At 32.7% G+C, this 27,833-nt stretch overlaps 3 protein-coding genes across 7 annotated transcripts in view; 2 read left to right on the forward strand and 1 right to left on the reverse strand.

The window, feature by feature from the left end:
• The window catches only part of LOC126859125 (cell adhesion molecule Dscam2), a 96,005-nt gene extending 79,861 nt beyond the window's left edge, over positions 1 to 16,144 (forward strand). Inside the window, exons 7-34 of one of the 5 annotated variants that reach the window (XM_050610101.1) lie at positions 2,366 to 2,512; positions 2,670 to 2,810; positions 3,138 to 3,352; positions 4,064 to 4,304; positions 4,555 to 4,708; positions 4,781 to 4,932; positions 5,230 to 5,499; positions 5,741 to 5,886; positions 6,421 to 6,856; positions 7,182 to 7,475; positions 7,620 to 7,850; positions 7,924 to 8,079; positions 8,156 to 8,226; positions 8,443 to 8,686; positions 8,891 to 9,037; positions 9,132 to 9,293; positions 9,399 to 9,612; positions 9,694 to 9,782; positions 9,936 to 10,115; positions 10,258 to 10,446; positions 10,521 to 10,706; positions 10,912 to 11,359; positions 11,438 to 11,664; positions 11,726 to 11,894; positions 12,029 to 12,192; positions 12,360 to 12,462; positions 13,094 to 13,282; positions 13,787 to 16,144. In XM_050610101.1, coding sequence (XP_050466058.1) covers positions 2,366 to 2,512; positions 2,670 to 2,810; positions 3,138 to 3,352; positions 4,064 to 4,304; positions 4,555 to 4,708; positions 4,781 to 4,932; positions 5,230 to 5,499; positions 5,741 to 5,886; positions 6,421 to 6,856; positions 7,182 to 7,475; positions 7,620 to 7,850; positions 7,924 to 8,079; positions 8,156 to 8,226; positions 8,443 to 8,686; positions 8,891 to 9,037; positions 9,132 to 9,293; positions 9,399 to 9,612; positions 9,694 to 9,782; positions 9,936 to 10,115; positions 10,258 to 10,446; positions 10,521 to 10,706; positions 10,912 to 11,359; positions 11,438 to 11,664; positions 11,726 to 11,894; positions 12,029 to 12,192; positions 12,360 to 12,462; positions 13,094 to 13,282; positions 13,787 to 13,838 — 5,417 coding nt within the window. In that variant the 3' untranslated portion in view covers positions 13,839 to 16,144. Of the gene's footprint in view, positions 1 to 2,365; positions 2,513 to 2,669; positions 2,811 to 3,132; positions 3,353 to 4,063; positions 4,305 to 4,554; positions 4,709 to 4,780; positions 4,933 to 5,229; positions 5,500 to 5,740; positions 5,887 to 6,420; positions 6,857 to 7,181; positions 7,476 to 7,619; positions 7,851 to 7,923; positions 8,080 to 8,155; positions 8,227 to 8,442; positions 8,687 to 8,890; positions 9,038 to 9,131; positions 9,294 to 9,398; positions 9,613 to 9,693; positions 9,783 to 9,935; positions 10,116 to 10,257; positions 10,447 to 10,520; positions 10,707 to 10,911; positions 11,360 to 11,437; positions 11,665 to 11,725; positions 11,895 to 12,028; positions 12,193 to 12,359; positions 12,472 to 13,093; positions 13,283 to 13,786 lie in introns of those variants that run through there. The other 4 variants (XM_050610103.1, XM_050610104.1, XM_050610105.1 and 1 more) reach the window with 4 other exon arrangements.
• Positions 16,145 to 17,629: 1,485 nt separating this feature from the next.
• On the forward strand, positions 17,630 to 21,565 carry LOC126859131 (nucleolar MIF4G domain-containing protein 1 homolog). The gene is made up of 9 exons (XM_050610114.1): positions 17,630 to 17,884; positions 18,216 to 18,393; positions 18,793 to 19,361; positions 19,509 to 19,793; positions 19,854 to 20,041; positions 20,162 to 20,337; positions 20,448 to 20,800; positions 20,920 to 21,051; positions 21,175 to 21,565. The coding sequence occupies exons 1-9, from the start codon at positions 17,708 to 17,710 to the stop codon at positions 21,463 to 21,465; spliced, it is 2,349 nt and encodes a 782-aa protein (XP_050466071.1). The 5' UTR covers positions 17,630 to 17,707; the 3' UTR covers positions 21,466 to 21,565.
• Positions 21,566 to 22,237: 672 nt separating this feature from the next.
• LOC126859132 (invertebrate-type lysozyme 3-like) lies at positions 22,238 to 26,777 on the reverse strand. The gene is made up of 4 exons (XM_050610115.1): positions 26,619 to 26,777; positions 23,474 to 23,668; positions 22,737 to 22,810; positions 22,238 to 22,647 (listed from the first exon to the last, which is right to left on the reverse strand). Exons 1-4 carry the CDS (start codon positions 26,680 to 26,682, stop codon positions 22,513 to 22,515), a joined length of 468 nt encoding a protein of 155 aa, XP_050466072.1. The 5' UTR covers positions 26,683 to 26,777; the 3' UTR covers positions 22,238 to 22,512.
• Positions 26,778 to 27,833: the final 1,056 nt, after the last annotated feature.

Raw genomic sequence — 27,833 nt, forward strand, 5'->3', positions numbered from 1 at the left:
GTATATATATATATATATATATATACATACATACATACGTACGTATGGTGTGTGCCGTTGGAATATCATGGGAGGCATCGCGTCATGTTGGGGCTTGATACGTTTGTTTCGTAACTAGGCGGCTAACATTGCGCGTCGCCGCCGTATGTAGGAAAGCCAGCATCCGCAGCATATCGGGGGGTTGGGGGGGGGGCGAGAGGGCGAGGGGAGTTGCGCGCTTATATAATACGGCGCATCCGACGTGACGTCGACGTGTTTCTCCGCGTTATCGCCGCGCCGAGCAACGGCCCGTATCGCGCGTCTCGAAGATGACGACGTCGATTCCGCGACGTCCGTCAAGCGGTTGTGCCAGCGATGTCGGCGAAGAGGAGGAATGAAATGTCAACCGTGACATAAACCGGAGTTTCGCATACTCGTAAAAACTCTTGCGAATTGATACAAGAGATGCTCTGCGAAAGATGCGGGAAGATCATTTCTCGCCACTTGGTCTTTTCCTTTTTTTTTTTTTTTGCGCGGAAAAGTAATTAAATTAAAGGAATTAAATTTTTTTCACTCAATGTAAAACAGATTTTACAGAATTAATATTTAAGATACTTATATTGATTTCTATATTTCATGCAATTCCACTCGAGTATTTATTAAATATTAATTTCTAATATCGTAACAAAATTCATGAAAAATATTATTCGAATAAAAGAACAATACAATTTTCTATAAAAAAAATTAAAAGGTATATAATAGTAATACGCATATATAATCGTAGTACGCATATGTAATATAGCATCTTCACAATGACCATTATGTCGTAATGTCGCGAATATCGCACTCTGATTCGAGGACATGAGATTCCGGTTGTACGGGAAGAACATGACGTTTCTATCATTGATTTGAGTACACATACACGCATAACGATATCGAATCTATGACAATGGTTCTTGTTAGACATCATAGGGAGAACTACTCGGATCCATGGTAAATACATCTTTTAGCGCAGTTCCAACGATATATCATCATTAGAATTATTCGAGTTATTCGGACCGCGACTAACGATAAGAAGGATTATTGTTCATTAATAAAATTTAGCATGATTCTAAAGAAGATTAAAATTAATGTGACTTTTTATATATGTCTTTTCAATAAATACTCTTATTAGAATTTCAGAAATGGAACTAATTCTATAAAATTTTTATTTCTTTTGAAACATGACCAACTAGCGAAAGAAAATAAAAAAGAAATAAATAAATTTATTGTGCGTAAAAATGAAATTATATATGTCATGAGATATTGAAGTGGAATAAATCGCAACCTTTCATCTTTCGACCAATAACAATGGGAAAGTAACGAACCTAACGATGTAACAAAAAGACCAGACTCTCGGCGAAGGAAATATTTCTTTGACATTAATTATCCTCGACAAGAGACAGCGGCGCGTGAAAATTCGTGATGCTACGGGCGTGATGGAAAAAAGAAAAATTCTGGCAGGTCAATCCGAAATAGTCAGAGACGGCTTTAGCAAGTCGGTAGACCGAGCTGCTCGATGGTTGTCCGATGGTTGAGCCAAATTGAAAATTTCACGCCTGATGGGTACGCGGCCGTGATCCGAAGGGGTTTCATCGACAGATGCTGAGAATTTTGCATAACCCTTTGCTCTCTCTCTCTCTCTCTCTCTCTCTCTCTCTCTCTCTCTCTCTCTCTCTCTCTCTCTCTCTCCACCCCTTTTGCAGACTTGAAATACGAGAGAAAATATTGCTGGGCAAAATCGCGCGCGCGCGCACGTTCAGGGATTTATTATTGATATTTCCCAGAATTCTGAGAAGTCAAACGGTATTTTCGCCTCAGTCTGCCGCGATATAGAAGGAAGTGGAATAAATCGCAAAGTCGAGAGAAGCATTTCCTCACCGCGGTAATGATGAAAGAAATCTTTATTCGGGAATGTAGCATGCACGCTGAAATTTTTGTAGCTTTAATCTCTCTGTAGATATGTATCCATCTCAAGTCACTCGCTTTATCCGTACCGGAAGCTCATTAACTTCAAAAGGATTCGCAGATTTTTTTTGACATTGAAACATCAATAATTCTTGAATCATAAATGATTGAAAATTAAGGAGAATCTTGATAAATTACTTTTTGCAAAATCGCGAAATTTCTTTTTAATTAATTTTTAGATAATTTAAGAAAAAAAAGCACTTTGTTTTTCTTTCATTATTTAATACACTTACGAAAAAAAAAAAAAAATGATAAATTGTCGATAAAATTTCGGTATAAAAAACTCGATTAACTTCGTCAGAGAATCAGTAACCGAGAGAAAGCGTCTGAGACACGCTGTGTTATTCGACCTGTATATGTGACCCGACTTTGTTCACAGGCGGAAGATTCGTGGTTACTTCGCAAGGTGATCTTCATATTAGGGCCGCCAGACCAGAAGACGGCAGAGCGACGTATTCGTGTTTAACCCTGCACGCCTTGACCAGCGAACGAAGGAGAAGCGAACCCGCTACTTTAACAGTCACGGGTAACCGGATACATTTCTTTCGCGAAATAAATTCGAAGATTTTGTTAAACAAATTTAGCATCCGTTTTGTAATAGCCAGAAGAAGAGATATTTCTCACTTTTTACCCGTTCATATATCCGTTTGCGATTTTGTATCATCTTTTGGTCTTATTTCTAGAATCACCTGGTAGCTTGTCGCCGCGACTCATGCAACGATCCGAGATCGCTATTTCCGCCGAAAGTGGCTCCGACGTTCACCTCACGTGCTCGGCGCAAGGAAGCCCGCCACCACAATTTACCTGGTATCGCGATGTTAATGGTTGGTTTAATTAGGGGAATGTTTACCGAATAAGCTATGTTAACGATAGCGCTGAATAAACTACCATCCATGTTCAAACATCGATTCCTCGATAGCGCGGATACCGTATTACGTTTAAACAGCCATGGTCGCGCGATGAATATTACATGGAGAAAGAGAGGAATGAGACGCTATGTGCTTGAAATATTGCCGTTTCTTTTTTAATCAAAAACCTCTCTTTTCACACATTAAAATGCTATCCGGGGCTCAATGTTCGATGTGAATCTAATCTAGTACTCCAAGTACAATTATCGAAGTAACTTCGCAGACATGATCGTTACAGGACAGATACATCCGAATGTCTTGTCGCAGGCCACTCGATACCGGTCGAGTCGTTCGGTCGTATCCAGCTTTGGGGTGATTTAATGCAAATTCGTCGTGTAGACGCGCAGGACGCTGGAAGATACGTTTGCCGGGCCAGCAATCAACTCGGCGAGCAACGAGCGGAGACGCACTTGTCAGTCACTTCAAAGCTAAACGCTCGGATTCAGCCGCGCGTACAGGTACGGACGAAACGTATAATTAGATCTACAGATGGATATTTTTCTCTTTCAAAAAAAAAAAAAAAATGCATAAAATTTTATATCAACGGAATAAAATTGTTCAACGACTAATACAACGGCAGAACAATTGGTTGTATATGAAAAGAGGGATTTTCTTTGAAATTTAAAAATCAACGTAAGCAAGGAAAATTATTTACAATATTTAAAAAAAAAATGATTAATCTTCTTTCGCGCGAGATCGATATTATTATTCGATGAGAGTCGATTGTATCCCCGATAAGCTCGGATTAATACAAATCAGATATTAAATCCCCTTACAAATCATAGTATTCGAATTTCACTGTAGTAAATGTGGAAGTAGGTTAAGCTAAATAATTTGCTTGATTACGGATAAGCTACAGTTTCATTTATGGTAATTAATTAACGGTAATATCAATAATATATAAAATTACTGTTTATATATATCGCGAAATGATGATTGAATAATGACAACCCGATAAATTCATCGGAACGGGTATATCAAAAATTGTGCACGCAAAATGTGACATTGAATATAATTCGACAAGTATAAGTATCGAAGACGATAAAAGAAATAGCACATCCCCTGGGAAAAATTAAAAAATTTTTGCTTATCAAGACTAGCATTGCATTATACATAGACGCGAATAGATAATCCGACTATGAGATAGATGCGCTCATCGTCATTCGCAGGTCGTTAATTCCGGCGAGACCGCCACGATGAACTGCACGGTCGAGGGATATCCGGTCGAGAGCGTCGAGTGGCTACACGACGGTGTGCCAGTATTGACCGCGCAGGACACGAGGATCAGATTGTTGGCTCCCTTGGTGCTCGTGATAGGCTCCGTCGGTCGCAGGGACAAAGGGATGTATCAGTGTTTGGTGAGGAGCGACAAGGAAAATGCTCAGGCCACCGCTGAACTAAAGCTCGGAGGTCAGCGAATGTTTTTAATATCTATTATGTTTCCCGCTCCTCTTATTTGGTCACGTGTTTCAAGCTCCTCATATTTTTAATACATACATCTTTAAATTTTTATTTTTATACTTATCGTACTATTCTTTTTTGGTTTGTATTTTTTTTATTTATATATAAAATAACTGTTTCCTCGGAAAAACAAAATGATCTATCTCGTTCCGATCCATCCTTGCCTCGGAATGTCTTTGATAAAGACGACTTTTTTTAGACACGGTTCCGGAGCTGCAGTACACGTTTATCGAGCAAGCGCTACGACCGGGACCTCCGGTCTCCCTGCGATGTTCCGCTACCGGTTCACCAACGCCATCCTTTACGTGGTTACTCGACGGTGAACCATTGAGTCAGATTGCGACCGGACACAGGTAGATTGTGTATATTCTAGCATTGATGCGTTATGTTCACGCTATCTTCTAATCGGGAATTAATACGCGCAGATACGCGATAGGCCAATATGTGGATCAATCCGGTGACGTGATCAGTCACTTAAACATTTCATCCGCTGGAACTGAGGATGGCGGTCTCTACGCTTGCGTAGCGTCCAACACTCTGGCGACTGTCGAGCACAAAGCTAGATTGAACATTTACGGTATGACATATTATATACGCGGATAATAATTTTATATTAAATACATAAAAATGTATAAGCACATTAACTAAAATAAATATGAAAGCACGGAATAAAAATTTTATTATTAAATTAAATATTCTAATTTCTTATAGATTTATCAAAATTATATGTATAAATTATATTAAGAACAGTTTCATCCTCAATATAGCTTAGAAACTTAAGAACAAAGAAGTGCCCCGAATAAGCACAAGAATTGATTAGCTTGTGGAAGCGAATTCAGCTCAATAGCGTTCTATAATAAGAAACCATTTTTAGGACCGCCATACATCCGATCGATCGGTCCAGTTCGCGCCATCGCCGGTGTCGACATCACAATAGCGTGTCCTTACTCAGGATATCCGATCACATCGGTCGGATGGACTCGAAATAATGCCGAGTTGCCTTTTGACATCAGGCAGCGGGTCGACAGTGAGGGCCACCTTACAATCCTCACGGTAGATCCGAACGATGCCGGTACCTACACGTGTATAGTTAGAGCAAGTTCCGGAGAAACTGCCAACAGAGATATACTACTAACTGTGAATAGTAAGTGCGAACGAGCGAGTGATTAAAGTAGTTAAACGATATAGCTAATTAGATAATTGAAATTTTATGTACTTTCGAGGATGTTAAATATCGCTTCTTTAAAAGACAAACTATTTTTAACAGAAACTCTAACAGTTTTTGTTGTGAAAAAAAATAAATAATGTGAAAATGTGAAGTTCTGAAAGAAATGTCAATGGCATTTAACGAGGCAATAAATGCTTTGTCTATTCGCATTTTGCAGGTCCTCCCGTAATGAGTCCCTTCAGTTTTCCCGCGAATTCGCAAGAAGGAAGTCGTGCTCAAGTAACCTGCAGCGTGACATCGGGCGATCTTCCAATCTATATTTCCTGGTTGAAAGACGGCGAGCCACTGCCTTCCTCCCTTCGCGTAAGCATATTATTATTTCAGTCCGCAAAGTCTACTCGAAAAGAGTTCGAATCTCCCATATCGTATACCATTTCTGCGATAAAAGCATAAACGTAAAATAAACTGAAATTTTTCATTCAAAACTATGCACATATTTTATCTACAAAAAACAATGTTCTATAATCTTTCTATATGTGCTTTCGACGTATTTCTCCTCTTGAAAATACGTATGCCCTAGTAATAAGAGTCCTACGAGAGATACTCATCTTCCGTGAATAATGCTCTTTAAACAAATGTGAATCTAGAGGGATTAATTTTAAATTTGCAGTATATAAAAGACTTTTATATCAGGATTTATATCGGTCTTACGATATGCAGAAAGAGAATATTTCTTTCCTTATTTCTATTTTGATTCGGAAATGATACACTTTTAATCAAAATAATATTTTTCTAATCAATAATATATATATATATACATCAAAATAACATAATATTTTCCATATTTCACATAAATCCTATTTCTACTATTTTATTGTCAAATGCGCGTCCCTGCAGATCGAAGAGCGAGGCGCCGAGTTCTTCAGCCTGCTCGTCTTCAAGGAGCTGTCATCGCGACACAGCGGCAAATACACCTGCGTAGCCACGAATAGCGCCGCCAAGGTCAATCATACGGCAGAACTTTTGGTAAAAGTACCACCTCAATGGATATTCGAGCCGCAAGATGTGGCGACCCTTCTGGGAAACCCACTGAATGTCCATTGCGAGGCCAAGGGCTTTCCGCCACCGCGTATTACGTGGCTCCGTGCCAAGGGCAGAACGTCCAACGACTATCAGCCGTTGGTCGATGGTTCTGACGGTAGACTTACGATATTGCCTAATGGGTCTTTGTGGACGGCTTCGGCCGGTCCACAGGATGAGGGTTACTACCTCTGTCGAGCTAACAATGCCATCGGATCGGGACTAAGCAAAGTGATATACGTGTCGGTGCATGGTAAGAATGTAAAAAAAAAATTTGTTATTACAAAATATAAATTAAATTGTATAGTGGCAAAGATTAAATATAAAATAACAAAGATTTTAAAAGTTTGACTAATGCGCGAGAAATTTTTCCCCGATAATATAAAAATTTATTAATTAAAATTTTTAAAAATTAATTATTTCAAATAATCAAATAATCAAAATGTCCAAGTATCTATTTCGGTTGTTAGTATAACATTTTGTTTTGAAAATATAATGATATCAGAAAATTATTATAAAATTTAATAAAGAAGAGCCATAATACACGAAATTCGAAATTGATTTCTGCATTTTTGCAGAACCGGCGAGATTCGAGTTTCAGAGTAAAAACGTTACGATTCGCCGTGGAGAATCCGTGACGATCGATTGCACTGTGATTGGCGATAATCCTATAGAAGTACAATGGATGCACAACAGCGATCGATTGGACATGAGCAATCACAGATTAAGCATCGGTCAAATAAAGACCGACAATGGCCTAAAGTCTCAATTATCTATCGCGCATAGCGATCGGCAAGATTCCGGGGTTTATCGGTGCACCGCTGATAACGCTTACGGAAGAAGCGAACATTTGATTTATTTAGCAGTCCAAGGTGAGAGTGCTATTAAATGTTTCTCAATTTCTTAATTTTGTAAATTTGTCTCCATTTTTACCAATAATACATTCTAATGATAGCGTGTACGATAAGAAAAGATTTTGCTTTATATATGTATATATATTTTTCTTTTTATTACAGAGAGACCAGATCCTCCAGCCGGACTCGAGGTAATAGAGATCGGTTCTCGATCGATACGGCTATTATGGAAGCGGGCTTTCGACGGAAATAGCCCTATAAGAAATTACGTGATACAATATCGCGCTCTGAGCCACGGCATGACCGACGATTGGAATCCTGTTAAAACGCACAACGTCACGTACACGCCAGGAAGCTCCAATAGCGGTAATTCTATACATCCAACCCAAAACGGTTCGTCTCACATGCTCCGATCGATATCGCGGCTCTATTCGCTTATCCGTATAACTCGTATCAATTCTACTAGGCTTATCTCCGTTTGAAACCACCGCCGATGATCAAGAGGTAGCACTAATTGGGGGTCTTCATCCGGCTGTCACTTATACCTTTCGAATATTCGCTATAAATTCTATCGACGCGAGCGGACCCACGGAACCTGTCGTAGCAAAGACTCAGGAGGAAGGTAAAACGCCTCGTGTGGCAATATGATTAAACTGAATCTCATAACCATATCGTATAACCATTGTTCTCCATAACAGCACCTACAGAATCGCCGCAAAATATCAAAGTGCAATCCGCCGGGCCCGGAGAACTCATAGTCAATTGGCAAGTAAGTGATGTCGTCGATTGAGAAATGATTTACAATCACTTTTTTAATATTAATATTTTTAATAATTTAAATATTTTGAATATTTTAATATTTTAATATTTTTAATAATTTTAATTTTTAAATCGTATTATGAAATTATATAATTTTAATCGAGTTGAAAAAAAAAGAGTAAAATGGATCATAAAAGAATGTCATCAAACATGTTTATTTTTTTAGCCGCCTCCGAAAGAATCATGTAATGGAGATTTGTTGGGATATATAGTAACATGGTCGGAACATTCGTCGTCGACCTCGGGTGTTAATCAAAGCAAAAGTTTGACTGTGAATGGTTGGGCGACGACAAAGGTGCAGCTTACCGGGCTGAGAAAATTTACGAAATATGACATTTCGATCAGAGCCTTCAATAGTATAGCCAGTGGACCAGCTAGCGTTCCTATCGTGGGTACTACTCAAGAAGGAGGTATGAGCTCAAGAAGAACGAAGAAAATGAAATTATATCTATAAAATCTGTATGTGCGCATATGTACATGTGTGTGTGTGTGTGTGTGTGTATGCTCAAGTATGTTCAAATATATGTATATATATATATATATATATATATATATATATATATATATTTACATATTTAATTTAATAATAATTTAAACTCAAATTTATTTTATAGTGCCAGAAACGCCACCGACTCAAGTGACATGCGCTCCATTGTCCTCTCAAAGTGTCAAAGTATCTTGGAACGCGCCGCCGCCTCATCAACACGGTGGAATTATTCAAGGATACAAAGTTTATTATAGACCGGTCCCTACCGATAACAGTAAGTTGCTGGCCATCGGAATACTGATAATTTCTTGCATTCATAAGAAATTAATTTTGTAAGATATTGGTTTAATTTATTTTTCCTATCGCAGTGGATATATCAACGGTCGGTGAAGTGAAAAGAACTTCCAGTATGGAAACTTATTTGCACACACTGTACAAATACACGAATTATTCCATCAAGGTGTTGGCTTACACGGGCGCGGGTGACGGAGCGCTGAGTCCACCGATCTTCTGCATGACAGAAGAGGATGGTGAGACATTTAATTCATATTTAGTAAAATTAAAGAAATTCTATTATTTTGATAATAAGATGAATGATTTAATCGACGATGATTTTCCGCATATTATTTTTACAGTTCCAGGCCCACCTGCTGGCATTAAGGCGTTGGCGTTAACGGCGGAGAGTATATTGGTTTCTTGGTTGCCGCCGTTGCAGCCTAACGGAAATGTTTCAAAATACACTGTATACAGCAGAGAAGCCGGTTCTAATAATCACAACGCGCACACGATGCACGAACCACTATCGCCCACGGATACTCTTACAATGGAATTACGAGATCTAGTGGAAAGGTACATGTACACACGGACATTTCAATATGCATCTCTCTCGCCATTGCGATTTTTTTGCGAATAGATTGTTAATGTTTTTAGAAAATCGTATGAATTCTGGGTGTCAGCGACGACCGGTCTTGGAGAAGGAGAACGAACTACCATAGTTACGCAAACAACGAATACTAGAGGTGCTTGTCGAAATCAGTTCTGTTCGTGAAAGCTGAATGAGAAATTTTAGAATTTAGACGTTTAACTTATATTGCATATTTATATTTTGTCAAATATATCGATTCTCACACAACAAAATTTTTCCATCGTATAAGAGCGTACTTATTCCGTAGCTCCCGCTAGAGTGGCATCGTTCTCGCAAGTATTAAGGAGAGCTATAAAATCATCGGTTACACTGTCGTGTTTGGTGGTGGGAAATCCTACGCCGCGACCTATCTGGACGTACAGAAATGGTCAAATTACCACCGGTAGACATTACGAACTTACACCTGACGGACATCTCAATATACGTGGTAAGTGTCTCATTTCTTAAAGATATAATTCACCTTCCCCCCTCCGTCACTTACAGGAAATGATTAGTCTTTCGAGAGAAAAAAATGGAAGAATCTCTGTAAATTCTCATCATTTTAAAAATTTCTCGGTTGTATTTTTCAGGATTGGAACAATCGGTCGCGGGAAATTACACTTGCTCGGCTAGTAATTTATTCGGTGACGATTCCATCACGTATTCATTAGTCGTGGTGATGCCACCCAAAGCACCGTTGTTAGAATTACAATATACGACAACTAATAGTATCAGATTTCGCTGGAATCATCCCGACAACGGCGGTGCTACTATACAAGGTAATAATTAAAAATATAACTAATAACAAATCGCATCTGTATATACATATAATATATTATTTCTTTTTTATCAGGATATGTATTAAGTTATAAGAGGGATCAAGGTGGATGGGAAGAAATCGCTTTATCTCCTGAGCAGACGGAGTTTGTACTCTCTGGATTAAAATGTGGTTCTTCCTATTTAGCGCATTTAACGGCACATAATCGGGTCGACACTGGCGATCCAAGTCCGTTAATAAGCGCAACAACGAAAGGCACTGGTAAATAAAATATTTTGCAAAAATAAAATATATATTTATATTAACATTATTAGTCTTGTGAAATTAAAAAAAAATATATATTAAAATATACTATTGAGAATCTGTCTGATTCGAATTTACTTCAAGTTTTAATTAATATTAATTTAATTATTTAAAAAAATGAAACAGCATTTTAAGCGCATTTCTCTCTCAATCTATATTCCAGCACCTCTATTACCTAAGGAAAGAGATATTATCTCGGCAAACGGCACATCAGTAAAACTGAATTTATTATCTTGGCCTAACGGAGGATGTCCTATTCAGCACTACACCGTCGAATATCGCAGACGAATCAACACGGAACCTTGGATTTTGGTAGCCAGCAGAGCAACCGAGAACCTTATAATTCGTGATCTAAAGACAGCATCGTGGTACAGCTTACGTTTAACAGCGCACAACGATGCTGGCTCGACTCAGACACAAATGGAATTCGCCACGACTACGTTGAGCGGAGTCAGTATTGGTCCTCCTAACGATTTGATAATGGAGGACGAGATCAGAAAAACCGTACCCAACCACAAAGTTTTATATGTCGTTGTTCCGCTTATTTGCGCAATCATTCTAGTCGTTTCTGCTGTTATTCTGGGATATGTCATGCTCAAACGTAGCGGAAGGTAAAACATAATCCTTTCGAGTTCTCGAAATTTTATTTTGCGCCAGCATCAAGCTTTCAGTAATTGCATCTTTGACAGAGCGAACTACTTGGGTGAAATATTACCGAATCAGCAGCAACAACAACAGGCAGGATTGGGAATAGTTCAACAACAACAGCACCAACAACAGCATCATCACTTGTCCAGTTGTATGTCGACTGTGCAACTCAAATCGACGGCTGAACGTGACAACAGACGCAACCATCAGGTTTACACTAGTTCGCCCGTAAAGCAAGAAAATCACAAATCTACCGATCATGGATCAGGTATATATCTATGTAGCGATAAATTTATTCATTTCCTGAATCGCCTCGATGTACTTTGCAGAAATGTACGAGATAAGTCCATACGCTACATTTAGCGTTCCCGGGAGAGAGAATCGTTCGGTAACAACAGCAACGCTCGATTACACGATGCAATTCAAGACATTTGGTCATTTGGAGAACGAGGACATCAATACTATTGATTACGAGAGATCTAGCGTGGACTTTGAAAGGTAATTGGCTTCTTTCAGAAAGTTCCTCGCTCCTTAGTTTTGACGACCCTTCATAAAACTAATTCTCATTTTGCTTTTACGCCTTTTGTTTTTCTCCCCTTCTCTTCCTCTTTCTGGTGTTCTTTCACGTGCAGGTCAAAAACACCAAGATGGCACAAGCAACGTTACTTTCCAAGCATTGCGGAAGCCGAGAGTAAGCTAAGATCAAATCGACAAGGCTCCGGCAGTGATACATCCGGAAGTCCTTGCGGCGAATGCGCCGGGCCTAGTTATAGAGTGCCAGTAAAGCCTTGTAGAGGTAATATATAATATCTACATCAAGAATATATAAAAAATTATATTTATACATTCTTCATATAGATTAGTATTTAAAAAATAATTATTTAAAAATGATTTATGTTGAAGAGAGAAAAAGCAAACCATGCATGGATAAACCGCGATATTCACCGATATGATTCTTTACAGATGTATTTTCGCGAGGTGTGGAATCGAGTACGGAATCTAACAACGAAGGCTCGCCCTCACTCGCGAGACGACGAAGCCGACAACCGAGCCGGTCTACTCGCAGGTAGCCAAGGTTTGTTTGTTTCCACATAGCACTCAGTTTTGACTTTTCGATATCGGTCTCTCATTGGTTTCACATCGACGCAAAAAAGAGGCGCAACAATGCAAGTCGTTTTATGTAATTAAAAATTTCTTTACACAAGAGACACAAATATTGATATATTTTTACGTCATAATTATTATTAGAAGAAATACATTCCAAATATGGACATATTCGCATCATTGCGCTTTATTCAACTTCATATTCTATACGATGAGAAAAATGAAGTATATCGGGAAATGTTCTAATATATACAGTACTATTTATAAGAAAATAATTGTGCAACGATTTCTTCTATCACCAAAAAGCTCAAGTTAATCTTTGCATGATTGACGATTGTCTACGTACATGTATAAAATATAATCCTACTTATATATATATATATATATATATATATATATATATATATTTGATATAATGAAATCATTAATCAATAAAGCGAATTATTTAGCAAATAAATACTTCTGAATCGAATGAATTAGATTAAATTGAAGCTGCGTTTTATCAATTTTTCTATTTAAATGACGGTCTCTCACAATTTCTTAGATAACTTCCTGTTTGATCTGGTAAATGTATTCTTTTATCTATTCAACAGTTCGGTGGAGGACATGACGCTATTGCCACCAAGCGGGTTCAGCGACAGCCGTGAATTGAGCGACGTGGAGTGCGACCGTGATCGCGATCGTGAACGCGATCGTGAATGGCAAAGTCTGTCAACCGGAACCCGTCACGGCGGCAGTTTGGGCAGACTCCCGATCGAGGCCGTCGAATCTATGCTCGCTAGGTATCGACACGAGTCTCCGTAAACCAGGCATGTTAAGCACCAAGTAGTTGAGATCAGTTGAACTCTCGAAAATTGCAAGTTTGTTGGGGTATACCAAGTGTTTTAAGTGACGTTATGCCATGCATCGCTATACATTGTAATGAAACTGAAACGAGAGAGAATGATGATCATCGTTAAGATATTGATATTTTTCACGCAGCGATATCTCTCTCAACTATATGATGATATTTCGTGAAATTTCAATTCGACTTCTAATTATCTCGAAGATAGATAATGTCGATTATAAGTCAAGAAAGGTGGAACATTTAGAGGGCAAGCTCTGTATAGAAAATAAATCAGTAATCATAATTACTGATTTATTTACGAAAAATTACCTGCTTCATCGATTATCGTTTTCGATAATAAAATATCGAACGAGAAAAAAAGAACAATGAGTATTGCAAGAATATATTTAAACAATCAAATTATATATTTTTGAGGACGGATGCGCATTGTCTGTTACAGATATCAGCAAAGGAAGGAACAAGAAAGACAAGAATTTACTATACACGTATGATCGAGATTCGCTGGTTCGACTTGGTATCTTCGCCGGACGATTTAATATTATTTAGAAAAAAATGACAAATCTCTTCTTAACGCTATTGTCATTGACGGAAATTTTTCGGAATCTTAACAAGAATGGTTTAATATATGTCGAAGACAATTTAATTGATAAAGTGAAAAGAGAAAAAGTGAAAGAGAGAGAGAGAGAGAAAAGAAGTGTGACAGATAAGGCTCTCAGGTCTATTCGTCGAAGAGAAACGTCTCAACTACATCTGCGTTGCACCAGAAAAAATACTGCCGTTCATATATATAAAAAAGGCCTTTGTACACACGTGTAACCCTGTATGTGCCACGTGCAATATCGCGTCGAGAATCTTAAGGAAAATATCAAATTTCATCATATAACGCGACATATAATTAATCGAGAAACGAAGAAACAAATATTTGATGATTAACTGTATACGTTTTTGATAGCATTTTCTATCACCAAATTACGATTTTTCTATTCTTTCTATTACCGAATTACGATTAAATTATCTTACAAAACGTGATTACACGACGAAAAAAAGGGTAATTAATGGATCCATCATTTTCGCGACGACCAACTATTGATAAACAGGGTGAACGCCAACTTCCATACGAATACCTCCGTTTTATTAGTGCGATCTATACTTATTAACGAGCCATTCGACGTACGAATGTAAGAATGACCGATTATCAGAAACGAGATTTTACAATTTAAAAGATTTTAAAAATGTTGCAACGTCTTTACATGTTACCCTAAATAAAAAAATAGGTCAATTAAAATTAAAAAGAAATGGTAGGTATTTATTGTGTTGATTTATATTCTAAATTTTCGAAATATTGAACATTATTTTCTACATTTTTGGATTATTTTTGATTCGGAATATTTAAAAAAAATGCGCGATGTTATTCGATTGTTCTGATTTTAAAATTTTCCACGAACAATTTTTCAAATAGTGCCAATTCTAGCTTAGTCTTTAAGAACGTTGTAAAAAAAAAATTTGGGAGAACAAGGAAGACAGAAATGTGTTCCTCTCTATCTTAATTGAACGTATTTGTGCGCTATATTAAATAGTATTTACCAATCGATCTTTCGAATAAGCGATTAGCGCCTTAACTATGTAAATAAACGCTCTTCACGAAACGGCACTTTATCGATGTGATCGTAAAATACGCTAGCGATTATGAAATATCATGCGTACACAGAGAATCGTAGTATCTATTCGCAGACAGAATCGAGAAAATCGTATAGCATAGCGCGATCTCGATAAAACCATAGCTTCCCGCCGAAAATTCGGCGTCTCGTTTTCATCTCGAAGATCTCTTCCGTAACGTGAGACTGAGATTAACGTGAACCGAGTACGCTTACATTGAGTTCTGCCAAAGAAAGTAAACGGTTAGTCGTTCGGACCAAACCAAAAACGAAGATTTACAAACGCGCGACGATATTTTTTCATTTTCTTTTTTCCTTTTTTTTTTTTTTAATAAAGAGAGATAAAGACTTGCTTATATATAAAATTATCTCGTCGGCTGTTTTTATTAAGGCATTAATAAAGTGGATAAGTCTCATATGTACTTTATAAAAATTCACGATATATGTCCCCTTATTACTTTATAGCGAGTTATCGCGTAGATGCAATATGCATATACATATACATAAATGATATAATTAGAGAATGCGATTTTTTGAGACAGCGCGCTCATTTTGAAGGATAAAAATATGTGCGAGCACATTGCAGTCGATATCGTAATATGTTATCCTACAAAAAATAGATGAATCAAAAAAGAATTAACAGAAAATATTTAAAATTGGATTCCTAATTTTCCTAATTAAGAAAATTTCGTTTAAAAAATTGTCAATTTTTTGTAATTCATTTATATTTCCGGCAGGATAAGATATACTCTGTTTGACTAATTGGAGCGAATACGAATAATGTTTGGAGAGAATGCAGGCATGTTTTATTTCATCCCCAATCGCAATCGTAAAAACAAGACTACTCGTCCGTTAAACAGTTTGGATAAATGTAAAATAGATCATTTTGGAAAACAAAAATGTATATGTGTAAATGTCTTAATCCATCGTGCAAATAGAATTGTAAAATCAAGACTGTCCATTCGAATAACTAAAGTAAAAAAGAGAAACTGCCAAGCAAAGTAAAAAACGATGTATGACGAATAAATTTAGAGAAAAAAAAAAAAAAACCATTTTGACAATTCCGAAATTTGTATACGTCAAAGAAACGATCTAATGAGAAATATGTACACATTCACGGAAAAAAAAATAAAAAGAAAAAATGCGATACGCAATGTTCTAAAAGTTTAATATATATTATTCATTTGATAAAATTAATATTTGAGTAGTAAATAGTTTCCTTCTCTATATTCAACTTTATTAACACGTGTTAAAACACGTCCTTTTCGTGGCCGATAACGGAAGTGGCTTCAATCCTCAATTCTCAAATCATAAAGGAAGAGTAAGAAGAATTATCTACCTAGATAAATTATTAACGTAATTTAATGGAATAAATATCATTTTCAAATATTATTAAAGCTTACATATCTGAGCTTCTTTTTAATGCTTTATAAATGAAAAAATATAAAAAATATAAATAAATAGAAAGAATATATATTATAATTTTTGGAGGAGGAACTTATAATATTAAGGAACTTATAATATCAACCTTAAGTTAAGTCAAAGCTATTCTTACAGGATTGCACAAGGTAATTCACGTTTACGTTTGTTGACAACAACAAACCTTGCGGTTTGTTGTTGTCAACAAACGGATTATGATAACGTAATTTATAATATAACGAAAATGTGACAATATGTTAACCTTTTTTTTATTTAATTAAAACATTTAAAGTCTTTAATATGATTGAAATATTGCTGAATAATACTAATAATAATCATTAGCAACACTTTAGTCTTTTGAGAAGACTTATTAGTCTTCAAGTCTAGAATCAAAGTTAATATAAAAAAGGAGCAAAAGGTGGATATTTCACATTTTTCTTCGCTCCAAATATTAAAAATAAGAACAAATTCACTTATTAAAAATAATCTATATATAAATTTGTAATGCTAGAAGCATAGCATTCAATTAACATCGATTTATATAAACAATTATATTAATTATTTAAACAATTTTCTAATATTATTTTGATCATTAATTTTTTATATATATCAATATTAATCGCAAATTAATATTATTGCATCATTTAATTTCTTTTTCCATTAGCCAAAAAAACGAAGAAGAAAAGAAAACAAAAAATTAATATCAAATTACTGCAAGCATCGTCAACAAAGTAATTGCCTTTAAGTGGTCTTTAAACTGTTAATTAAAAAACCTTCGGAATTTTCTCGCTCAAAAATTAAGGAAATAAATTAGATTTTTCTAATCTTTCTAATTATTAAATATCTACCTTTAACGTGCACTTTTCTTTTCATAATAAATACAATTCTTTTTTATTCTTTTTATCCGGCCCCTAAACATACGATTACGCAGTTTTGTGGAAAATGTGACACTGTAGCACACACACTCTTCTCTAGAAAACAAACACTGTAATTTTCAAATTGATAAATTGCGCGCCGAGAGCATTTAAATTGCGTTCGAAAATCCATCCTCATTAGAACAGCGATTGATCAACCAAGATAAAAAAATTTCTTTGTTTTGATTGGTCAAATAAAACATTCTTGGTAGATTTTCAAACGTAATTTTAATTGAATTCAGAATAAAACGAATCTGACGTTTCGTTTCTTGATATTCGTGCACCATGATTGTTGGTCGTCATGGTTGCATGTTGCATGATGTAGGACATAGAGTATAGAAGGTTAGAATTGTGAAAACCTTTACGTGTAAAATGGGTCGTATCAAGACTAAACCCGTGGAGAAAACGCGCAAAATATTACGCAAAGAGAAAAGACAACGAAAGAAGATAAATAGAGCAATGTTCTATCAAAATAAAAATAAAAATCAAGAAAAAATTGATACTGAACAAACGCCGTCAATAAAGGCGCAAAAACGACAAAATCCTAAAGTAAGATTATATAAAATGCATCAATGCAACCTATGTGTTGTCTCTCGAAACCTATAATGCATTGCGAAAGGCCGCAAGACCTAATATAGTAGTCCACTTTATTTATTTAACATCTCTTTTTAATATTGCATGATTGATTCTTTATATGCATCATGGGTACTGAGGGATTGATGACTTATTTAGATTGCATTTCGTTTCATGTATAGAGTGCAGAGATTGTTTGGAAATCTATAATATATGTTACGTGAACTATAGATTTTCAGGCAATCTATGCGCTCAATGCGTGAAATGGAACGCATCTTATATCTTTTTTAATCTTCTATAACATTAGTCTAAAGATACGAAGGAAGGAAGGATGGAAATAAAAGCAAAAAAACAAAGAATGGAACAATTAAAACGGGCCAATTTAGAAGAGGATAAAATGATTAAACAGTTAGAGAAACGATTGAAGTTAAACAAACGAAAGAACAAATCCACTCCAAAATCTTTCACATCAGATGGTCTAGACTGTACTTATTCTTTATAATTATGATTATTTAACATTTACATGGTTTTTCATGCTTTTAAGAGTATATTTTATATTAATATTAATATTTGCAATAATAGAGTGTTTTAGTATAGTAAAATTTATTGAAATATTTCATAAACTTATATTTCTAATATATATATTTTATAGACAATTATAGAATTTTTATTAAATCATGTTTATACACTTTGTTTATATACTATATGTCTTTTAAATACATGTAATGTAAATTTTGAAATTTGCCTCAAATTGCTATAGTTTTATTAATTTTTTATATATTATTGCATATATTCTCCAACAAATTGTTGAAATATACTTTTATACATATTTATAATATTGTTCAAAAATAATCTATGTGCCCTTAATATTTACTTATATATAGATCTTTTGGATTTTTGTGATTCCGAGAATAGGAATCACATGGTTGAAACTGAGAAACAATTGTTAGAAACTGGATTAAGCACGGAATTTGAAGAGGATTTGAATATAGCTATTGGTGCTGAAGATAATATTGAGGATGAAGATGAAAAATTTGATAAAAAAAGTAACATAGATAATAATGAAGACTCTGAACAAAATATGGACAATGAAAGTTTTTTGTCTAATGAAAATTCAGATCAAGATGATAGCGATGATATTTCTTTAGAAGAGACAAATAGTATAAATGTTGAAACTGAGAAATATTCAAATAATGAAGATGAGATAGAGAATGAAGAATCAAGACATGCATTAGAGCAATTAGATGAGAATGAAGGTTTATGGGAAGATATTTATGGTAGGCAAAGAGATAAGGAGGGCAATATTATATCAAAGAAATATGTACCACCAGCTGCACGCATTGCAAACAAGGATAACTCTGTTGGCGATGAGAAAACTCATAGATTGGAAAGACAATTGAAAGGTATTCTAAATAGATTGGCAGAGCAAAATATGCATACTATTGGGAATCAGGTAATTAATTATGAATGTGCATGCAACTATACTTGTGATTAAACATAGTGATCATAAATGATCAATTCACAATTGTCAATTATATATTGTTATTAAAAGAGATGTCACTTTCTTGAAGAACTCATTATCTAAATATTTTTAATATAGGTAGAGGAAATGTATATGTCAAATAGTCGTAATAACATGAATGTAATGTTATCCAAATTAATGATGGAAAGTATAGTTGCACCAGTACTAACTCCAGATGGACTTATTTGTGAACATATGATGTTGATTACTATACTACATGCAAATGTTGGTACAGAAGTTGGTGCACATTTTTTGTTGACTGTTATAAGAAAGCTCCACCAGATGTTAGAAGAATCTCATTGTATTGAAAATAAGGAATTAGATAATATGATCCTTATGATTGCACATCTTTATAATTTCAAGGTAAAATATTGTTAACAACAATAATTTTTATATATAGTGCTTACAATTTTGTTCTTCTAGGTGTATGGCCATCGGCTTTTGTATCAAATATTAGAGAAATTGGTAGAAAAATTCACAGAGAAAGAGATTGAATTAATTTTACTGATTTTAAGAACAGTTGGTTTTCAATTAAGGAAAGATGATCCAATTGCATTGAAAGAATTGATATTAAATTTGCAACAAAAAGCAAATAATGCTACTCTGGAAAAGTGAGTTTTATATATATTGATATAATATTTATTTATTAATTGCTTTCTTCAATCACTGCATAAATTTTTTTTTGTATTTTTTATTTTTATTATATTTTTTGTGTATTATTACCTTTATAGTTCAAGAGTCAAATTTATGCTAGACATATTACTGGCCCTAAAAAATAATAACATGAGCAAAATACCTCAATACGATCCATCTCGGATAGAACATATGAAGAAAATTTTAAAAAATTTTATCCATAAGGGTAATAGTGTTACACAATTTAATGTAACTCTAGAAGACTTATTAGAAGGTAAAGGGAGAAATAATATTATATAATATAATAGAAAAATATATAGGTATGTTATCTTTTTAATAAATATAAAAATTTTTGTATCTTTATTTTTGTATCTTTTCTTTTAGTCGATGAAAGAGGAAAATGGTGGATAGTAGGATCAGCCTGGTCTGGTCTCAAGGATATTACTAAATTTGAAAAGACTTCAGAAGACAACAAACGAAAATATAGCGAGAAAATATTGGAGTTGGCACGAAAACAAAGGATGAATACTGATGTTCGAAGAGATATCTTTTGTGTGCTAATGACAGCTGAAGATTATTTAGATGCATTTGAGAAGATTCATCATCTTGGTTTAAAAAATCAACAGCAAAGGGAAATAATTTATGTTATTCTCAATTGCTGCATTCAAGAAAAAAAGTTTAATCCTTATTATGCCGTACTTGCACAAAAATTATGTGATTCTGATAGAAAATATCAGGTACATAAATATAATATATTTTTACCTAAATTTATTTTTTTATTTATTTATTTTTTATTTTAATATAATATGCTAATTGTAATAGTTCTACAATAGTTGATTATGTTTAATTGTTGCAGTTAACTATACAGTATACATTGTGGGATAAATTGAAGACATTAGAAGATTTAAATACAAAACAGCTAACAAATCTGGCTAAGTTTTTGACCCATCTATTTTTAGGCAAAGGTCTCCCTCTTTCTATTTTAAAAGTATGTAAATGGCTGTATATGCCTATATATTCTATATTTATTTATTTTTCTGTGACATCTATCTTATAATGTTATTATTATTTTATTACTATATTTCTTTATAAATACTTTTGATAATTACAGGTGGTTCAATTTATTGAATTAGATAAACTAACTATGAGGCTTATACGACAAATTATGTTAGGAATATTGTTACATGAAAATGAAGAAGCCTGTTTAGAAGTGTTTGGAAGAATATCTTTATCTCCAAAATTGCAAACTTTTAGAGAAAGTCTTAGATTATTTATAAATCATTTTCTCATAAAAAATATCGATGCTAATGAAAACATGCAGAAACAAAGTGATTTATTGAAGAAACGAGCAGAATGGGTGGATAAAATATTAAGTACTCGAGAATCGAAGCTTATATTTTAAAGGTTTTATAGTAACTATAAATATAAAATATATTTTATATGTGTGTGTATATATATATGTATATATATATATATATATATATATATATATATATACATATATATATATATATATATAATTCTGTATGTATAAATGTGTAATGTACCTATATTTGTACATCAATGTTCATATCTTTATTATAATTATAAAAATATATATATATGTAATATACAAAAAGGAAAAAATAATTTGAGTATTGATTTAAAACTATTTTTTAGATAATGATAATATAGAATTTTAATACTTGTTTATGATTGCATTATATTTATTGCATAAATGTCAATTTTTCATATAATATATTAATTTATTATTATTGAGATATAGTATTTTATAATATAGTATAATTTTAATTTATTTTAATTATAAAAAAAGATTATGCATATGAAGATAAAAAAATGATTAAAGAAGAAAAAGACTAGAGAGAAAGCCCAATGCAAATATAGAATAACATTAACACATAATAAAAAGAAATTTAAATTTAATGATAAAGACAAAAAAAAGTTTATGATATTCTAATAATGAGACAACTGACAGTATTGAAAGGAATTGGTATTCTAAATTCTAAGTAACTGAAAATATTAAACTATCGATCTTTACAACTAGCAAAGACATTCAATGAACAACACATATATATGTTTTATACAAAGAATATCTCTAACTTATATGTGTTTATTTACAAAAAAAAGGAATTATTAATTGCATATCTGTTTAAAACAAATGATAATGCATATCATAATTTTATATAAATGTATTTACATTTTATATATGTCATGATTTTATGTATAATTGTACATTTTTCTGGTTATATATAAGATTTTAATCAGGTTTTAATTGTATGTCAGATCTTGTAGTGCAATAAGAATTAACGATTCAAAACATTTGATAAAGATAGATCTGTTATTCGTGTATATCATATATACATTATATATATTATATATATGTAATAATATTTATATAAACATAATAATTAATGGATTGAATGGAAGTTCCAGTATGTATATGCATACATTATTCATGAGTTTGTAAACAAAATCTGTATTTATTTTCGTATTTCCTGTCTAGCAAGCCGGTGCAGCCGTGTCCGCCCAATCGATGAATACGCACATAATCATCACAATCGATCTCTCCGTCTCCAGTGCAGTCCTGTTTAATAAATGCGTAAAAGATATTTCATATCATTAATGATATCGAGTATTATTTATATCTGTATCTCGACAGGAATGTGATTTTACCTGATTGAATTTGGTCATGTAGCCCTGTATCGTACGAGTAGCGCAATTAAGATCGTTGACACATCGGCGATAAGCTAGAGATGAAAAAAAAATTATTATTATATATATATTATTATTATAAAATTTCTATTTGTATTTTTATATAATTTAAGTATAAATATTTAAATTCACGTGTCTTTATTTTTTTTATTTTCTTTTTTTGAATATTTGAATTATTATATATAACTTTTATATGAAAAAAGAGCACTATATTTCATATTCTTTAGCAGATTTTAAGCAAATTAAACATATATGATAAAGAAAACTAATACACTTAACTACATAAATGTTTTTGCAAAGAAATATAGCATATATTTGTTCATTCTTATATTTATGTAACTATTTTAAGAATTCTCTGAAGCCTGCATTTAATGCAATACTACGATGCAATCTTGAATTACTAATTGACAGTAATCTCTTAAATTGATGCATATAATTTTTATATTAAGTTTTATTCAATTTTTTCTTTGTACGTACGCTTTCTATACATTCGTCACTATATATGTTCTTTCATTATATTGTTTTTTCTTTCAAAATATAATAATATGTTTGTCTATTTCAATTAGAGAAAGAGAGAGAGAGAGATAAAGCAATATAAAGAAGAAAATGTAATTATTAAGCACTAGAGAGTTATAGAATTATGATATTCGAATAGATATTCAAAAGCAGTTTTTTTATGAGGAAAAAACTTAACTCACCACCATCGATATTGTTCGGCTCGTTGTTTAGAGTTGGTTTGCCAGCATCCCGCCAGTAGCCCCATGTTATAAGGAAAGGTCCGCAAAGTCTATCAGTGCAACCAATGGTGGTGTTACATCCCGAAGCAATTTCGCACATGCAGTCTAAGCAGACTTGTGACACAAGTTGTTGATTAGACTCAGCTGGCTCTTGAGCTATAATGAAAAAAAAGCATTAATGTAATGTCCTTTTATCATAGTATATGTAAAAGTTTAGTCAATAGAAAAAGTTTATTGAAAAGATCGTCGAATCCATAATTGATAATAATAATAACATAATAATGAATAATGATAGAATATTATAATAAATGATAATTGAAGCACATCCGTTAAATTTCTCCATTCTGTAAAGACTTATTGTAAAGTGGACTATTTTCTTGTTAGGATTTTATATGATCAGGATTTAATCATGTAAACCATTTTTATAGGATGGCATAACTTGGGAGTAATAATAACAATAAAAAATAACACGAAAAATTGTTTTTTAGATCTCGTCAAAATGTGTGGAATCGGCATTTTCGGGATCGCATCTTAATTATTGTATTGCATCATTTGTATTATCATGTATATTTGGATATACCTCGATCAGACATGCGCCATGACAAATTATGATGAAAACCTCTTCGTTTTGATTTTATATTCAGATATATTATATCTCGACTTTGTCATTTTTATAATTTAATCAAATCAAGCGAGGAAAGCGGATGATTCTAGAATTTTCAAAACTATATCGAATGAAATCTGTTATGCGATAATATTGTTCTATTAATTTCGCGTTTTAATAATAAAGCTATATATTCTGCATTATTATATGTATATATTGCCAAATTATTTGTAATCGAAATTTTGCACGTACTAGGATCTGTTTAACGCGATTCTTATATTTCTACGTTTTCTTCAAAATATTATCGATATACAAGGAATATTATCGAGAATAAGTTTTATCGAAGAAACAAAACGCGCGAAAGAGAGTTATCCTATTCCATCTTTTTAAATTTTACGATAAGCTAACGCAAAATAATTTGATTCAGTTAATTATTTTAAGCAATCTTAGTCTTGAATTCGTAAGCAAGGATTTTGCCGTCAATAATGTGTTATGTTAAATTTTCATTGTCGTAATTGATATAGCCAGATTGCTTAAAAAATATACAAGTTAATATATATTAAATATTAAAAAAAAAATATATATATATATATATATATACATTCTGAGATTAATATATGATTTAGGAATATTGCTTTCATTTTATAGCTAATATTATTATTATTAATATTTTTCTTTTAAAAATACTTTTCATTGCAATGATAGTTGACATACAATCATAACATTACTAAAATGCATATCATGATTACACTTAATGAGGTTATCAAAAGCGATTTACGAGGAAATACATTTTAAAACATTGAAGTAAAAACAAATACAGTTCATTATCAATTCGTTATCTTAATTTTGATTTCTCCGCAAATAAGTCGCATCTAAGTGTCATTTTTACATTCGTCGTCAAAAGAATCTAAACATCATTAAAAAAATGACAATCATATCCATCGCAATTCGACCGCAAGGTTCACGTAAACATAAAACGACAAGTTTATATAATATAATCATGTTATCTCAATCATCTCAGCTAGCAAGCGCATGTGATTTTAACGTCAAATATATATCCTATAGATATCAAATAACGTAATTTTAAAATTAAATGATGTGCATTTGATCCGGGATGTTAGTTCTAATTTTTTGACAACATATAATATATCGTTATATAAAGAAAATCTAGCGGACTTGTAATAGTAGCGTAATTATATATATACGCAACTTGTATTGTTATATAATAGTTATTAATAACTATTACTTAACTATGGTGTTATGTAGTAGTTGTTAATAACTACATTATAAAAAATTACATTCCAGAAATACATTCCAGAAAGAGAGAAGGAAAAAATCATCTAATAATTTCTCATCATTTTTAACACAAGAATATGTATTAAAAAAAAATCTCTCGCATATATATTATTCACTATATATTCTTTAAAGAAATAAAAATATTCTTTATGAATCACATATTAGAATTAGCATAAGTGCATAATGTAGAAGGAAAAAGTTCCGTCTTGGAGAGATGGAATAAAAGAGATGAACTCTCACGAGATCGATTGATAATTAAGAACGCAATCATAAAAATATTTTCAAACAATGCTGATATACAGATTGTTATTAACGGTACACAGATATTAAAATTTCCTGGAACTAACAGTAAAGATCTACAGACCTGCGATCAGATCTCTGATGTTTTTCTAATTTAATTCAATGAAAAACTGCTTCGCACTAAAACGTATATCATTCTAATGAAAAGCTATTGCTTAAATATCGCAATAAGCGTAATATATCTAATAATCCGTAATAATCCTAAATAAAAAGGAATTTAGAACAAAAAAAAGTTGTTTATATAAATTATAAAAATGGATAGCCGCGATGTACATGTCATTATAAAAAAAAAAAATCTGCAAAATAGTACAAAGCAGCAAAGTAGCAAATTGCGAATTGATAGAAACTTATTTTGCAAATTTTTCCAATTCTTTAATTTTATTTATTCGATAAGTTTAGATAACCGTAAAAGAGTTTTATCAAGTGCTCGAGAAAATTAATCGGACATTTAATTGATAAAAGATTAACTTGTATATACTATTATACGAAAATTTACTTATTTTGCATTGTATTTTACTTATAATTGAAAATCTCTTAATCAAATTATTGAATTATTATCCTCGAATCATAGATTCGAATTCGACTCGAATTCTGATTAAACGATTTAAATATCCGATATATTATATTATATTTTCTCCCTAATATTTAAAGATTTAAAAAGATATTTATACCTCGATATCAACGATTTTGTTTAAATCATTATTTTTTTTTAATTTTACAGTTAAACGTAATTCGAATTCGTCTTTTCTATAAATTTATCGCAATTTGAACTAATTAATAGCAACGCTGCTCCTTTTTACTATAGTAACAATGATTAAATTATAATTTTCGCGAATTAGAAGGAAAATTGTATATCATGAATGGTTCTCCTATTAAATAGAAAATAGAAAAATATCAATAGCTCACCATAGGTGCAAACGCTAAAAAGCGTGATTATTGTCGCAACGATCCACGGAAGCCCCGCGAACATCTCGAAGATGTACTGCTATCAATCCGCAAGAAACACACATCTATATTAGCGCACTGTGTTCGTCGCGGACGCGATGAATAATGAATGATGTCTGATTGGACATGTCAACGATTGATCAATTCAAAATAAGATTCTATGATTGGTCAATCGTTACTGATTATTCTAGGCGTCGGTCGATATGAGTGGCTGTGATCAAACAGAATTCTCCCGCTCGTCGCGAGATAATTCGCATTTTCCGAGCTGTCCTCGACGCTTTTTTATATACGGCAATAGCAGTTGTATAATAGAGACAAGGATACGGAGGCGAAAAGAGTGAGGAAAGGAAGAGCGTTTGTCGTCGAAGGACAAGAATTTCGTCGTCATCGTTAAAATATTAAAGATAAAATATAAAATATTAAGATAAAATATATTAACCAGAGAATCAAAATTTATATTTTAAAGATTTTATAATACATATATATGTAAAATATATTATATAGTTATATACTTTATACATACATAGCTCGCATACCTTTCTTAAGCCTTGTGTCCACGAGGCTAGAACTCAGTCCGAGTTCTCGGACCGAAAAATATGTAGCTAATCAATTTGCAATTTTTAGAGAAAAGCGGCAATTTTATTGGCTACATGTTTTTCAGATCGAGTTCTAGCATCGTAGACACAAAGCTTAAGAAAGGTATTTTACAGTTACAAAAAAAAATGTATATGTAATATACAAAGAGATAAAAATAACAATTCGATTTAATTTCGATTTAAAACTATTTACGTAATGATAAGATAAATGTTTTATACATGTTTATGGTTGCATTATATTTATTGTATAATATACGTCAATGTTTCATATATTTTAATATTATTATTGAAGTATATTATTTTATATATAATATAATATAATTCTAATTTATTTTAATTATTTATTATAAAAAAATTACGCACACAAAGATAAAAAAACGATTAAAATTAAAAAAAAGACTAGAGAGAAAAAACTCAATGCAAATATAGAATAACACTAATATATAAAAAGAAATTTAAATTTAAGTGACAAAACCAAAAAAAAATTATGGCATTATTCTAAGACAATTGAAAATATTAAACTATCAATCTTTGCAACAAGCAAACACATTCAACCAATAATAAATTAGAGATATCCTCT

The sequence above is a fragment of the Cataglyphis hispanica genome, chromosome 2, assembly GCF_021464435.1.
Source record: "Cataglyphis hispanica isolate Lineage 1 chromosome 2, ULB_Chis1_1.0, whole genome shotgun sequence".
Classification (NCBI taxonomy): domain Eukaryota; kingdom Metazoa; phylum Arthropoda; class Insecta; order Hymenoptera; family Formicidae; genus Cataglyphis; species Cataglyphis hispanica.

Coding starts and splice junctions, on each gene's coding strand:
- LOC126859131 (XM_050610114.1), top strand. CDS start 17,708: ATGGGTCGTATCAAGACTAAACCCGTGGAGAAAACGCGCAAAATATTA. Junction 20,801..20,919: donor ATTCTGATAGAAAATATCAG/GTACATAAATAT, acceptor TAATTGTTGCAG/TTAACTATACAGTATACATT. Junction 21,052..21,174: donor TCCCTCTTTCTATTTTAAAA/GTATGTAAATGG, acceptor TGATAATTACAG/GTGGTTCAATTTATTGAATT.
- LOC126859132 (XM_050610115.1), bottom strand. CDS start 26,682: ATGTTCGCGGGGCTTCCGTGGATCGTTGCGACAATAATCACGCTTTTT. Junction 23,669..26,618: donor TTTTAGCGTTTGCACCTATG/GTGAGCTATTGA, acceptor TTTTCATTATAG/CTCAAGAGCCAGCTGAGTCT. Junction 22,648..22,736: donor ACATGACCAAATTCAATCAG/GTAAAATCACAT, acceptor TTTATTAAACAG/GACTGCACTGGAGACGGAGA.